Source organism: Struthio camelus, chromosome 1, assembly GCF_040807025.1.
Source record: "Struthio camelus isolate bStrCam1 chromosome 1, bStrCam1.hap1, whole genome shotgun sequence".
Classification (NCBI taxonomy): domain Eukaryota; kingdom Metazoa; phylum Chordata; class Aves; order Struthioniformes; family Struthionidae; genus Struthio; species Struthio camelus.
This window is the reverse complement of record NC_090942.1, coordinates 224537782-224553025: the sequence shown is the minus strand read 5'-3', so window position 1 is coordinate 224553025 and position 15244 is coordinate 224537782. Positions and strand designations below refer to the sequence as shown.

The window sequence follows — 15244 nt, the reverse complement described above, 5'->3', positions numbered from 1 at the left end:
GAGATGACAATGCAGCAGGCAAACTCTGGCCTCACTTGCGGCGAGCCTGGCAGATGGTGCTGCAAAGCACAACCAAGCAAGGATATCTGAAGCCTCGGTGTTCAGCCTCAGCATGAGCCGACCATCCACTGGAGCCAGAAGAAAACGCACTCTTCCCCTACAGTGCCATAACATGCCGTACTATGTAAATTCACCATGTCACCGTGTGCAGATGCATTGCTCATGTGTTGCACCAAGGACAAAAATAAAAAGCTGAGAGGATAAGAGAAGCAGAAGAGGAATATTCCTTCCTCAGGCTTCACCGCAGAGGAAAGACATGCCGCGTCGGGGCAGTATGCATACGTGTGTGGCATGGCCCCATGGTAGTGTGGGCCACCGCGAAGAGACGTGGGCAGGACCAGCCCTCCCTCCTCCCCATCCCAAGCCCAGTGTGGTAGCTGGAAAAGTGACGCTAGTCTTTTCCCAGTTTAATGGACAGTCACTCCATTCAGAACAGCTGACGATGCACAGAGTGAACAACATACATAAAACTTTATTTTTGCAGGACGTCCAAAGCACATTTAGAGATGATGAAGCTGAGGTATGAGTTCAAGACTGTACACCCAGATTCAGGTACCTAAACCTATTCATGCTTACGATAATCAGAGCACTGTGGAAAGCTGTCTGCTAATTTAGCTTACCAAGCTAATTATTTAGCTGGCTAAGTAGGGACCAGAGGCACAGATGTCTGAAGCTTTGTCTGAGGTGTGGGGCAGTTGGAAATAGACTAATTCCATTTTTCATGACACGTTAATGAGTTCAGCCACATGCCCCCACATTAAGCAATGCCACGTCTCCTGTTTGCATAGGCAGATGGAGCATGAAATCCTGGAATGCTGAGGGCTGGAGAAGTTTGACTTGTTCCATATGAACGACTGTAGCCCTGAAAAGAACAACAGATGAGCCCAACAAATGCTTGCTGCTTCTTGAGCAGTACATTCCATGTGTGTGTTTTACACCTTTTTTTTAATCTGCAACCCCCAGAGACGCAGACCATGTGTACAAAACGTAATCCCTTTGACAATCGCGTTGCTTTTATTAGTTGTATTTCACATACCCTTCTTTCTCCCTGAGGCATCTGTGGGCCATTGCTGTGGGCCATTGCTTAGAAGCCCTTTGTGAATGGTTCAGTAGACGAAATGAGAGCTGGGTTTGTGTACATATTGCTTAATTTTACCCATAATTATTAGCTGTAATAACATCACTGCTAAGAGTTATGGTTGCTATATATACTGCTAACACGCACGTCTACTGAAATACCTGTCACTTATCCTAGTTTGATATGCTATCAATAAAAACTGTAGCAATGGCAACAACAATTAGAATAATAAATAGCCCCTAAACTAAATGATAATGTTCTAAATTTGCTGATGTCTTATGAAAGTTAGTGTGAAAGTTATGAATCTCAGTAATTGCTTCTTTTTCCATAATTCCTGGGAGCCCTTGTTCTTGAGCACATCTCCATTGTGCCAGGCACTGCACAAACACAGGAAAAGAGTGCAGGCTCTTCCCCTTCATCTTCGGTATAAGGATAGGTTGAGGAATAGCAAGTGGGAGCAGGTGGAGGACAAGCAAGAGTGTAAATGACAGCAATCAAGCCATGGTCAAAAGTTAGCAGCTAGGTAGAAGGAAGCAGAGGTGGTTTGCGGGGAGCTCCAACCAAGGCATCCTGCGTGGAACGAAAGATGAAAATCTGAAAATCTGACAAGCGAGCCAATGGAGCTGCCTAGGCAGGCTGGTGCCTGTGAGCAAGGACAGAAAACATGCTGGAGGTCTAGTCTGGGAAAGGAAACAAGAAGCTGTCATCTGCTGCAGTAGCTCAAGGGTCAGTGGAGGACTGCTCAGAGGACGTGGAGCTGATTCAGGTGGTGAACAGGACAACGGTCCCACCAGCAGCGTCCTGCATGGAGATGGGTCAGGGGGGAGGCTGTGTGCATCCGAGCCTGAGAGTGGAGATGTGAAGAGGGCTGGAGGACAGTTTTATCTAGGGGATGGCAGGGGAAGGCTGTAGGCAGTTTGCGAACTTGATGTGCCTGGATGTAAAGAGCTGGAGAAAGACTCAGATAGACGTAGAGACCAGCACCTGAGTGACAGGACAGGGCAGCGATGTTGCTTATAGTGACTGAGAGAAGAGACTCCAGCAATGTCTTGGGAGGATGTAGCCCTCGTTCAATAAATAATGCTACTATATGTTTTACAGGTGAGGAACCAAGAGGAAATGAAACAGGGACAAGAACTAAATCCAGAGCTCCAAAGTTCTAGTCTCTGATCCAGTATCTTCAGGGAGGAGAAAAGAAATGAGATCTTTACCGTGAGTCCCCGGATTGCATTCTGCCAGTAATTTGCTTTCATTTCCTTGTGAAATCTTATCCTGTGTTACCTCGGAATATTAATGAAAAAGGAGGCTTTCAGCTCAAGCAGGGCTTGAGTCTGGAGCGAGCATGACCCCAGGAAACAGCAGTGATGCTCTGGCCTTCCTGCTGGTAGGCATTCCTGGGCTGGCTGATCTCCACCACTGGCTTTTCATCCCTTTCTCTCTGATGTGTCTCATTGCAACGGTGGGAAACTGCACCATCCCGCTGGTTGTAAGAACATATCGAAGGCTACATGAGCCCATGTACTATTTCCTTTCTATGCTGGCCACCACAGATCTGTGTCTGACCCCGTCCACCCTGCTCACAGTGCCACGTGTGTTCTGGGTGAATGCCATGGAGATCAGCTTCCCAGTCTGCCTCACTCAGATGTTCTGCATCCATGCCTTCTCCTTCATGGAGTCCTCGGTGCTTCTGGCCATGGCCTTTGATCGCTACATGGCCATCTGCTACCCACTGAGATATTCCTCCATCTTTACTCCTACAAAGATTGCAAAGGTGGGACTGGGGGTTGTCTGCTGATGCACTCTGACACTCTTCCCATTAATCTGCCTTCTTACACGGATGTCATTCTGCAGGTCCCATGTGCTTTCTCACTCCTATTGCCTGCATCAGGATACGATACGGCTATACGGCTGGCATGCACAGACACCACACTGAACAGCCTGTACGGCTTACCTCTGGTGCTGCTGATAGTGATCCTCGACCCAGTGCTTATCATCGTGTCCTACATCACGATCGTTAAGACTGTGCTGGGCATTGCCTCCAGGGAGGAACAGGCCAAAGCCCTGAACGCTTGTGTATCTCACTTCTGTGCTGTCCTGATTTTGTACGTCCCCATGGTCGGCCTGTCCATTATACACTGGTATGGGAAGAATGCTGCACCCATTAGCCATGTCCTCATGGCCAACATATACCTTTTCATCCCACCTGTGTTGAACCCCATCATCTACAGTATGAAAATCAAGCACATTCGCAAAGGTGTCGTCAGGCTCCTGTGTCAAAGGCTGGCCTGGCCTGGCTGTGGCCAGCAGCCCTGGAGTCATTAAGAAGTGGGAAGATTGTCAAAATGAAGAGCGTAGAAATACCTACAAAATGTGACAGCTCAAACACAAACAGGAGGTTAAGAGAGCTGAAAATCAATGGGAACAGCGCCTTGCAGAGGGTGCTCAAACCGATGGTTACAGGTTCGTTAAATTTGTCAAAAGCAGCAATCCAGCTAGGAAACTAGTGGACTACTTGGTGACCAAGGGTGAGCGCCTTACTCAGAGGTGACAAGACTATGGCAGAGTCTCACTGAATTCTTTGCATCAGATTTTACCACTGAAGGTGTTGGGTAAACTCTTACACTGAACACAGTGCTCATAGCAGGTGGAGTGGAGGATCTTGATCAATCTGAAGTAAATACAGAGGATTACACCAAATAAATGTCAGAGAAGACCCCAAGGGATATCTCCTAGCATTCATTTTATTTAGCATTTTCATTACTAGCCTGGACAATGGAGTGCGCAGTGAATTCCCAAAGCTTGCAGATGACACTAGGTTAACCACTGGGCTAATAGTAAGTCTTGTGTATTTTGCTAAGACGGTTACAACTTTAACTGCAATAAATAAAGTCCTAGCTCCACGTATAAAGTGTGCTCTTTTCTACCTTTAACATGCTTTTAAGCGTACCACAGCCCAAACTTACAGAAACACCATGCAACTTGGTATCATTTGAATCTGATAAGTTGTTGTAACTAGAAATATTATCTGGGTCACAAGTCTTACAGAAGTGTGTTTCAAAGCATGGAGTTTGGGCACTGTTGACTGAAGAAAATCTAGCTGCCTTGTGGCAGGTATATGTAATCGACTTGTTTGTTTTGCTTTAACCAAAAAGAGGCTACAAAATAGGAATTCTTGCAGTGAACAATAGCAGAACTGAGAAGGCTTCCGGGTGGCTGTTGATACTTCTCTGGACTGCCAAGAGAGACAGGAAAGCCCTGCGAAAGCTTATCTGGCCGAGTACCCTGTCCTGTCAGCCTCCAAAGGAGGCTTTGTCTTGTTTAGGTCACATCAGTAAAAGCTCAGCAGGCAACCTGTAAAGCACTGACAACCTTTCAGTTCTCAGTCTGACTTGGAATACATAAAGTACCTTTTGTTATTTTTCTGATTTCCCTTAGGTGCCCATTTACACATCAACAAATACCAGTGTTTCTTGGTTACTTTCAATAATGACAGCTTTATGAAGGGGAAAAAAGAAGGCAGGAGATTTCTTGGCCCTTCTCAGCCCTGCCTGGGATGATGGATACTCACATCCTCACGGCCCCTGGGAGGAAGGATCAGGCCTTTGGTGTACAGCCCTGTCCACAGAGGCTACCACTGCCACCAACATTTTTGTTTTGTTTTAAATACATAGCCCTGCTTCGCCTCTCTGCTTTATAACCTTATGCCAGAGCAATCCTGTTCAAATCAGTGGAAATCAAAGCAGAGGGAGGTATGGGGAGCAGGCAGGATATTCCATTGTGAAACCCATCCCAGCTATCTGCTTTAGGGTGATCTGAGTCACTCTCCAGGCTCTGTATTGATTAGGTCTCCTCTGTATACTAGGAACTTAAGCACCCAGTGCACACGCAGACACCTTCTTTTAGATGTCGTAGGTGGGAGGTGGTTCTCCCATTGCTTTAACGTAGACAGAATGGTGGAGCTGGACCTGTGCAGTGCAGTGGCTGAGCTGGGCCCATTCACACCAGCTGATGATGCGATCCCTTGCTGTGTATAATTCTGCTCCCTCTACAACCAGAAGGTATCCGGAGCCCAGTGTGACTGCAGTAACATTGCATAGGCTCTATTGGCTCTATTTCATCGGCTGCAGTGGAGTATGCATTGATCCATTGGGTGGTTTGTAGTGGAGTCTGCATTGATCCATTGGGTGGTTTGCTAAGGCAGGCTGATGAACCTTCCCAGCAGCCATGGGTTACTTCAACAGCTCTGAATGGGATGGATACTGTCCCAGGGAGCACCAGGGTGAAGGGAAACATGATCTTTCAGCTCCAGCAGCACAAATCACAGCTGTTGGACATGTCTTATTCCTGCTGAAAATATCACCTGGCTGGTATGAGAGGATTTGGATGTACGCTTGGGTTCCTAGATAATTGGCAGCTCTATATCTGTCTGAGCAAGTCTGGCTGCTTGTGTAAAAATCTTGGACAAACAGATATTACACACATGTAGATCAATGCACTATTGCATGCAGAGATGGCTGAGCAAATCTAGGAAGCATCAGATTTTTCTGTGCAGATGCTTCAGGATACGTGCAGACACAGGCCCAGGCAATCGTAAGCAGAAAGATCAACACCCTCATTCGGGAGGTCAGGACCTCTGGGCCCAGCTGACTCGGTGTCATCGCACAGGCAGGAACCCCTTACCCAGGGACCTCCATTGCTATGTTCTATTTGCCTGAAGAGAAGGGACATTAGTTTAGGAACCTCAGGTAGTCATATCTCCCGCTTTATTGACTGGGAATGGGGTAAACATATAGAAGGCTGCAGATACTGCAGTGCTCCTTTATTCAACAGAGAGAGTGGTGGGAGCTAGAAACAGGATATGCCTTCCCTGCAGCATGAAAAGAGTTTAAAAATTCAGGATTCTCAATAGGCAAATGGACAACAGGATGGACTAGACAGCATCCAAACTATTCACTAGCAGTTTTGCCATGTGCAAAACCTCTTGGATCTTCTGTTTATTATATCAGTGCCATTTTGGAGTAAGTAGTTTGCATATAACTCTGCGGATCTGTTTAGCTTTTACACTGTAAATAATGGGGTTTAACACAGGGGGTACAAGAAGGTAGATATTGGCCATGAGGGTATGAATCTGAGGAGGTGTGTGTTTTCCAAACCTGTACACCATGGATAAGCCAATCATTGGGATGTAATAAATCAGGACAGCACAGATATGAGAGACACAGGTGTTCAGGGCCTTCAGGCGCTCTTCCTTGGATGCAATACTCAGCACGGTCCTAATGATCATGACATAAGACAGGACAATAGATAGAGAGTCTAGCCCAAATGTGGCCTGCAGGACAAATAAGCCATACAGGCTGTTCACCTTAGTATCTGCACATGGCAGCTGGATTAAGTTGGGGTGCAAACAGAAGGAGTGCGCCAGCACATGGGATCTGCAGAATGGCAGCCTCATCAGAAGTATTGGCAAGGGGATCAAGAGGCTAACACTCCTCACCATCAGCCCCAGCCCAATGAGGCCTACCCGTGGGTTGGTCAGGACAGATGCATATTGCAGGGGGTTGTAGATGGCCATGAAGCGATCGAAGGCCATGGCCCATAGCACCCCTGAGTCCATGATGGAGAAGCAGTGAATGAAGAACATCTGAGCGAGGCAGGCATGGAACCCAATCTCCCGTGAATCAAAAAGCAGCACGCTCAGCACTGTGGGGAGTGTAGACAGACACACACCAAGGTCTGCGGCAGCCAGCATGGACAGGAAGAGGTACATGGGCTTGTGGAGGCTGTGGTCTGCCTTGATGATAAAGAGGACCGTGCTGTTTCCTAGGATGGAAATAACATACATGGAGCAGAAGGGGATAGCAACCCACATGTTCCCACCTTCCATTCCCGGGATTCCTGTTAGAAGGAATATAGAAGGATTAAGGTAGCTGATGTTGCTCATTTTCCTAATGCAACATCTTTGTCCTATCAAAGTTCAAATATTGGATCCAACACATCCTACACAAGAATTTGCAGAGGTCATCAAACAGCAATCATGCCAAAAACCAAAACTTTTTCATTCTTTCATCACAATGAGAGCATCCAGACTTCTGAGTTTGCTATAAGACAGTGAGAGGACATTTTACCTTTGCGAGCCGTTCTTAGTAGGGAGTGATGCAACTCCCAAGAGACAGGAAGCTTATAGAGATGGATGGATGCAGCACCTATGTGAAGGCTGAGTTACGGACATCTCTGTGCCAGGGCAGTGTGAGATGAAAACCAGATCGACAGCTGGAGTACTGTATTGAATATGTTGCGAGAGAGGTCAAAAAGACTTCAGAAGTGATACACTAGATGAGGGCTGACAACAGACTTGTATCTCATACAGACAGCATACGGTGGGCTTGGAAGTCAAGGGGCAAGATCACCAACCCTTATTCTGGCTTTTCCTTGTCCTTCTGCAAAATAACAAGCGGAGGAGCACGATGTAGATCTCTAGATCTGTATGTTTAAAGTGCCACACAACTTCCTCACTCTGAGATCTGCGTGTGGTTTCCAGTCCTTGATAAATTAGATCCCTACATCACTTTTCTGTGGGTGTCCCAGAACAGCTGTTCTCTGCCAGCTATAAACTTTCTCCTTATTTTCTGTCTTTCTCGCTCTCTTTTTTTATTTTTTTTGATTATTTACACATCTACTTTCTTTCTTTCTGTGAATGAATATATGGATGTGATGATTTTTTCCCTTCCCTAAAAATAATTCTGGCAGCAAAGACTTGATATAAGTGCCTTTCAACCAAGTGCTGTCTGCATCTTCCAGAGCTGTGCACACCTGAGAACCAGGTAGCGCTGCAGCGTTTTGCAGGATCCAGCCAACAAGCCTTCTTCAACATGCTGCTAAGAAGCAGCACTGTGAACATGTGCTACCCTGAGACCAAAACACTTAGGACTTGCGAATTCTCATATGCACAAGTGCTAGTGCTATTTTCCAGTAAAAAGCACACAACAACCAAATTACTCTGTCAGAGAGAGGAGAGCTCCGGCAGTTAACAAGCCTTTAATGCTGTGGTGTGCGGGAAACACCTTCCTATGCTGAGAAAACAAGATTTCAGTGCTACTTACCCACCTGGCCAAGCTGCTAAACCCAGTTTCCCACAGTCAAGAACTGCTTTTCATATTCACCTCACCTGGCTGCAGGTGTCTGCTGTGTAGATGTCTGCATCTCAGCTGGTTGTCTGGGCTCTCACCAGTCACCGGATGGAAAAAGGCACTGCCGGAATGCAATTCGTCTCACCCCAAGGTAAATGCATACCATAGTCAGATGAGAGGTGCTTACTGCCCTCAGCTGACAAGAAACGGATCTGAGCGTAACTAGCTCTTCTTTATACATGCATTCTCCAGTTAAAACTAATTATTACCTTAACACCAATACTACAGTAACAACTAACAAAGTTATCTGAAATTATCTAACAGCTCACATGTGAAAAGCAGCGCAACATAAGGAGATAACTTTTGCCTTAAATATGGGGCAGTATCCTAGTATGATCAGCCTGAGCATCTTGCCTCCAGGCTGCCAGAGAATGTATATTTATATCGCCGCTCTAAAAAATCTCACTGGATTCACAGACTCATTAGGGATTTCTGCTTCTTTTTTCGGCTGCTCCACTATCTAAAAGGAGATGATGTAAATGTGCTATTAACAGTGATTTCCAGGGTCAAGTCAGAGGCTACCATAGAACTGAATTAGGTTAGCCCTGGGAGTTAAATAGGATTATAATCCAAGTGAAAATAAAGCAGGACTTTAATGTGGTGTTGGTCTGCGGCTTCCACAAGGAGACATCAGATTCAGAAAAACTTTCCTGGGAGCCCTTCTGCAGGGGCTGAGAAGGAGAACCGTGAACCTAGCAAAGCAATGGGGGTAAGACCTCCCTCTCTTGGCAGCTGTGACCTCAGACACCATCATCAGGTCACGCTCCTGCAAGCACAGGGCTGCCCACCTAAACAATCAGATTTCGTCTTTTTCAGCAGTGGGACCATTTGGTGCCTTTGGATTTCAAAGCACCACATCAAAGCTTTATCCCCCTTTAAAAGCGTGTTTGTGTCCCCCATTTGGGTACAGGCCATCTCACCTTCCCCACCACTTTCTAGAGCTCATGAGCAGCACTAGCACTGACTGGAGGGCACTCCTGTCCCCCTTCCACCCCAGTGACCACACCATCCATCCTGGGCAAAGGTTCAGGTTTCACAGCCAGCTTTATTTATTTATGGAGAAAGGAATCCTGGAGTAGGAACCTGAACTGTTGATGCCGAGTATCTGATATTATGTGACAGCAATGGCTTGTACGCACACCTGGCAGGTTGCAAGAAGCCATACTGAGTCAGCCAACTACCTTCGCATGTATCTGATCAATGATACACAGGTGTCATTTCTCACTGAGAAAATGCTTCTCAAAAAACCTCTCCCATTGCCACTGGAGGATGCAGGATGATGCTGGACTGGATGGACATAGATCTGAGCTGGGGGCCACCCTCCTGTCCTGAATGAAAACGAGAACCACCATGTTTTTTGCAGGGGCTACAGAAAAATGGGAGTTCTGCCTCACCAGAGCAGTCACAGCTGAACATCAGTCCTCAAGAAATGGTCCAGTCCTGCTTTATGAAGTGAGCGCTCTGAGACTGGTTAGTATTTGAACTGCAGTTGTATCTCTGCTCCTTTGTCTTCCCCTCCCTCTTGTCTGTGTCCAGGGAACTGTCTGAGAGCTACTTGTGTTATGAACTAACTTCACGTCAAATGTGCAGTAGGGAGTTTCTCACAGTGGGGCTCCAACTCCTGACAAGGTTCTGGGAAACACCACTTCTTTTTTGCCTGAAGAAAAAGAATGAACCGAGTTGAAATTAAAGTAATCAGCTGAAATGGGCCAACAATACTGCCTTTATCTCTGCAGCCTAATATCTACGTAGCTTCAGCAGAAGTGTATTTTCTCTTCCTGGAGCTCCTCTTCTTACTTCCCTCCTGGTATTCACTTCACGGAGTGATAGCAGAGTCTGGAGCCCCCTCATGGGCAGTCACGATAGCCAGAGCTGCTACTGAAGATAAAGAGCTCAGAGAAATGCCAGGCAAGGTGAGAGATCTCCTCTGGATCCACTGTGTTGAGTGCTGTTGAGTTTGCACTAAAAATACAGCAAAGCTCCATAATGCGTTTGCATTTTGTAGCTTGAATTTGGGTCACCATCTGACCTTGATATCATTCTGCTTCCTACATTTTTCAGCTATAAAGCAGTGGTTTTGTAACATATATTCACTTGTTTATTGGGATAGTCGACTTGCATTAGTATAGAGCAATTCTGTTAGTAACGCTCTACCTGTCATGGGTCATTCCAAGTAATTACACCAATGAGGAATTCTGGTATTTTTAAAAGGGTTTATATTTATATGGGACTTTTGGAATACGCTAGCATAGGATTATTTTGGTTTTTACTTTCTTTAAAAAAAGAGCATGCTACCTAAAATTAAATTTTATTAATTTCCTTCTACAAGGGCAATCACCATTCCTGGCTAAGCACCTTCCCATTGCACAGTCTGGGGAACACTGTTCCTATAATGAGAGTTACTGCAGGAAGCTCTGTTGAAAATACTCAGACTAAGAGCTAGATTGAAACTCTTTTAATCATGAGGAGATTCTTTTTTTTTTTCTTTGGTAGTGAAAGAATTTGAACAGTGAGAGGTCTGGGGGAAGTGAACTCTCCATCTCCCAGTGGTGTAAAAGCCAGACTGAATGGCTTTCTGCCAAGTTCCACCGCATAATGAATGAAATCCCCTGAACTGTACTAACAGAAGAGATAATCTAGCGATTCTTACAAGAGTGCACTGTTTAAACTCCAGGCATTGAGGAAGGGTTTCTCCTGAATAAAGGGTCATAGCTTTAACCCTTGTTAAAGTTACCGGGGTCATCAGTAAATTCTGTGCATGACTTGAGGCACATAGGGTCAGATTGCCTTCTGCTGCAAGAGGAGGACCACTCTGTTGCGGATCTGTTTGGTTCTCACCCCATACACAAGGGGGTTTAACGTGGGGGGCACCAGCAGGTAGAGATTGGCCACCATTATATGGACGTGGTGAGGGACGCTCTGGCCAAACCGGTGGGTGAGGAAGGTGAAGAGGGCAGGGATGTAAAGTGCCAAGATGACACCGACATGGGCTGCACAAGTGCTGAAGGCCTTGAGCCTTGCCTCTGTGGAGGGCAGCCTCATTACTGTTTGAAGGATCGTGGCGTAGGACACAACGATCAGGGTCACGTCAAACCCGGCCACCACAAAAGCCACAAAGAGGCCGTAAATGACATTGACTCGGGTCTGCCCACATGCCAGCTTCACCACGGCCATGTGCTCGCAGTAGGAGTGGGAGATGATGGGCTGCTGGCAGAAGGACATCCTGCGGAGCAGGAAGCAGAAGGGACTCACCAGGATGACCCCGCGCGCCAGCACCAGGCTCCCGAGGGTCACCACTACTGGCCCGGAGAGGATGCTGGCGTGCCGGAGCGGGTAGCAGATGGCAACGCAGCGATCCAAGGCCATGGCCATGAGCACGCCCGACTCCACTGAGGAGAAGGTGTGGATGAAGAACAACTGAGCAAGGCAGGAGAGGAAGCCAATCTGCCCGGAGCCCATCCAGAAGACGCTGAGCATTTTGGGGAGAGAGGATGTGGAGAGGACGAGGTCGGTGAAGGCCAGCATGGCCAGGAAGAAGTACATGGGCTCGTGCAGGCTTGGCTCGGTCTTTATAAAGACGAGAAGGCTGATGTTCCCCAGCACAGCAACGGCATACATAACGGCGAAGGGGAAGGCAATCCAGAACTGCTCCTGCTCCAGCCCAGGGATGCCAACCAGGAGGAAAGCAGGAGGGTGGGAGAGGCTGGTAGAGTTCAGAGACAACATGGAATGCTTTTTGTCTCCTGCCTCCACTAAGAGATCTTACACCCTGTAAAAAAGTATTAAGCATCCTAGAATTGATATTGTCAGTGGTAAACACAGAACGCATTGAGGTAAAGTCCAGGTTCTCAAAACCCCCATATAGAGAGACAACCCTATAACAGCTGCTTACATTAGTTCAGGAGAGCACTTTTTAAGCAAGTGTCCTGCCAATTTCCAGTTGAAGTGCTTTATTTCATATCACAGGTTGTCTTGGAGCCTGCAGACTGGGTTCCTCTGGGATGAAACAAAATTGGATGATTCCTCTAGGAGCACACCTGATGCTCTCCACTCTGCAAAGGATGTCCAGCTCAGGATACCAGACTAGACCCACTCCAAAGTAAACCTTCTTGAAATGTGTAGAGTGGGCGCATGAGGTTATGAGCACCAGCCGTATAGCTCTACAGAAGCTGTCTTTTTGCACTGCGGTGCTTACTCATGTAAACAGCAGCAAGGAATGTTTGCCATGCTCGAGAAACACCAGATTTCAGTGGAAAACACTGAGCCAGTGCCACGGTCTTTTGGCAATCCCCCCTACAGATGCACCCCTCTAGTGATGTCCAGTCTCCCCCCCTTCAAAAAGGCAGGAGCTCACTCAATTTGCACGTTACTCAGCTAATACCTTTTCCCTAAGAACTGGGAAAAAAAGGTTCCTTGTTAAAAAAAAAAAAAAAAAAGAAATCTGCAACACAGATCAAGCCAATACTCTTGACCTTGCAAGACCCTTCAGAAGTCTTCCTGGGACCAAGCCACTTGCGCCAGAGAGCTGCAGAGGGAATGGGAGGTCTAGGAGTGGAGGAGACAGTAGCAACTTCCCATAATGAAGGTGGGCTCTTCCCTGAGGATCTGGTGCTAGCTGAGCTGACTGCAGGATCTGGCCCCGCTCCCTCTGCTGCTGGGAGTGGGATTTCCCGGCTGATCACCCCAGCACTGCCACCAGTCCCTGCTAGAGCTGGGGCATAAGGGCTGGTCTTCAAACCTTACAACTACTCATGGCTCAGGGACCACCTGCCGTCTAGGAGAAAATTCCTGTTTTTTATGCAGCTGTAAATATCATAGGAATGGGAATTCCTGATATTTTCCTTTCTTCGTTCCACCTTCTTCCTCCTAGCTGCAGTTGGTGCTGCTTTACCTAGTACTTCATTCTTCTGTGGAGAGCACCAGGAACATGAACGTAATTCCCAGGCCAAAACAGTATGAGAGACAGGACATTTGTCTGTAAGCTTTGCTGACCTGGGGCTATTGCAGCACTTGTCACTGCTGCCCAGGAGGAGCGCTGACATAAAAGACTGTGTTGCAGAACAACAAATCGCTGCCCTAACCCCAAATACTCACCTGTCTCCTGCAGGTTTCCAGGCAGGGACTCTGCACTGCGGAGACCAGGAGATATTTATGTATCTGCCAGATAAACCCCAGCAGGGAGCTCTGCCTTTCTCCTGCTACTTAATACATAATTAGAGAAACAGAGAGAAATAAATGCTTTTTAACCCCTTCACTGCTGATGACCGCATAGCTACATTTTGCCCAGTGTGATTTCTATTTTCTTGTAGTGTATTTATTTGGAGGAGATGCCAGAGCAATGAGGTTGTTCAAGATTAAATCACAGAATTGGGCTTTTAAATTAATACTACAGCAGCATGATTTATGAAATACTTCCCAAACCACAGCAATATATCCTTTCTCTGTTACTTTTCATTTGTAACCCTAATAACACTTTGAGAGGGAAATCACTGCCATCATCCCCATTATATGGGCGAAGAAACTGAAGTGTAAAGAGGTCATATAACTAGAAGCAGATCTGAGAGCCAGCCATGGGTTTGTCGAATTGCTTTCACAGCTATGCAGCACACTGCACCTCTTTTTGCAGCTTCTGTAGTGTTCAATACAGAATCTCTGTCAAACCCTTGGCAATGCCATTTTCAATTAAAAAGCAAGTCTCGCAAATCAAAAAAAAAAAAAAATTCAATTTTTGGGCAACCTTATCAACTTCCAAGAGAGCCGACAGAGAAACTCTGAGACCATGGAAATTTCTACCACTCAGGTTAAGAAAGGTGGTGCAATGTCAGAAGTTGTTATCCACCAGAAGATCCCCAACTTTCTGGACACAGGTCCCAGCATTCAGCCTTTCCCACATCCCACCAGGCTCTCTGAGGCAGCAGCACAAACTGCCTTTACTGCAGCTTCCCTGTCCCCGCAGGGCAAGGCTCCACGCCTAAAGTTAGGAAAACAAGATGCAGAGCAGGAACTCTATGCAGCCTTTACTGCTGTCCAGGGGAAATTCATCATGCCTCCCTACTCTGAGGCTCTATTAGCTGTCTCCTTGAAAAATAGATGGCTAGGAAATAAAATACAGCATTTTCAGGACAGTGCATTCATTTTCCTTTATTATTTTTTTCTCTGAGCACAAAAGGAAATGAAATAAGGAACATATGGAGAATGAGCAGGAACCGTTTCTGAATGCCCCAGCCATCTGAGAAGAATTTAGGTCCATAGCCTCTCTCTAGAAAATTCATTCATACTTGCCCAAATCATATTAGACAGGTACGGACTGTTTTCATTTTTATGAAAATTTGTTACCCTTCTAAGCTGTAATAAAACAGGATATGACAAGAATGACAGGTGACAAAATTACCTTTAGGTCGCAGATGGCAACTACTTGTAACTTGCTTAGATGGAAGTATTTATTTTGAAATAAAACATGCTTCAGTTTGGTAGGAAAGGTTATAAAAAGACCTGTTTCATGGAAACTGAAGCTGCAGACTACAATATGTAGACTACAGACTACAAAAAGGATGCACATTTTACAATAAACGTTAGCTTGCAATGGGAAGAAAATGCACTAGACTGCACTGTGTTTTCTGTCTCTTGAAGGCTCCAAAGACAGCATGTGTCTTTGGTAAGATTCCTGTTTTAGCACATCTAGACATCACGGACAAGATGCAAGATGCCCTGGGTGCAACCCTTTCACCTGCGTTAGCCAGAAGGACAGATGGGCATAAAGTTTTCTCTTGAATTTAATGTTCTCCAAATACAATCCCACAGACTTCCTTTGGCGCCAGTTCTGCCCCTGAGTGATCTGGAGTAGTGGTGATGGATGCATGAGGTACCGCAGTGCTAAACAAACGCTGTGTGTAAAACCCCATAGGCAACAGTATGATAA

The 15244-nt window shown here is 46.3% G+C and overlaps 2 protein-coding genes, 1 long non-coding RNA gene and 1 pseudogene across 3 annotated transcripts; 1 reads left to right on the top strand and 3 right to left on the bottom strand.

Moving 5' to 3' along the window:
* Positions 1-553: 553 nt before the first annotated feature.
* On the bottom strand, positions 554-8400 carry LOC138065709 (uncharacterized). Its single transcript, XR_011138817.1, has 3 exons — positions 8304-8400; positions 7264-7575; positions 554-922 (listed from the first exon to the last, which is right to left on the bottom strand). It is a non-coding gene; the product is annotated as an uncharacterized lncRNA (long non-coding RNA).
* LOC104141515 (olfactory receptor 51G2-like) lies at positions 2458-3460 on the top strand (annotated as a pseudogene).
* On the bottom strand, positions 6064-7079 carry LOC104141510 (olfactory receptor 51G2). The gene has a single exon (XM_009670848.2). It carries the CDS (start codon positions 7077-7079, stop codon positions 6141-6143), a length of 939 nt encoding a protein of 312 aa, XP_009669143.2. The 3' UTR covers positions 6064-6140.
* Positions 8401-11103: 2703 nt separating the features above from the next.
* LOC104141516 (olfactory receptor 52R1) lies at positions 11104-12102 on the bottom strand. Its single transcript, XM_009670855.2, has one exon. The coding sequence runs from the start codon at positions 12049-12051 to the stop codon at positions 11104-11106; it is 948 nt and encodes a 315-aa protein (XP_009669150.2). The 5' UTR covers positions 12052-12102.
* Positions 12103-15244: the final 3142 nt, after the last annotated feature.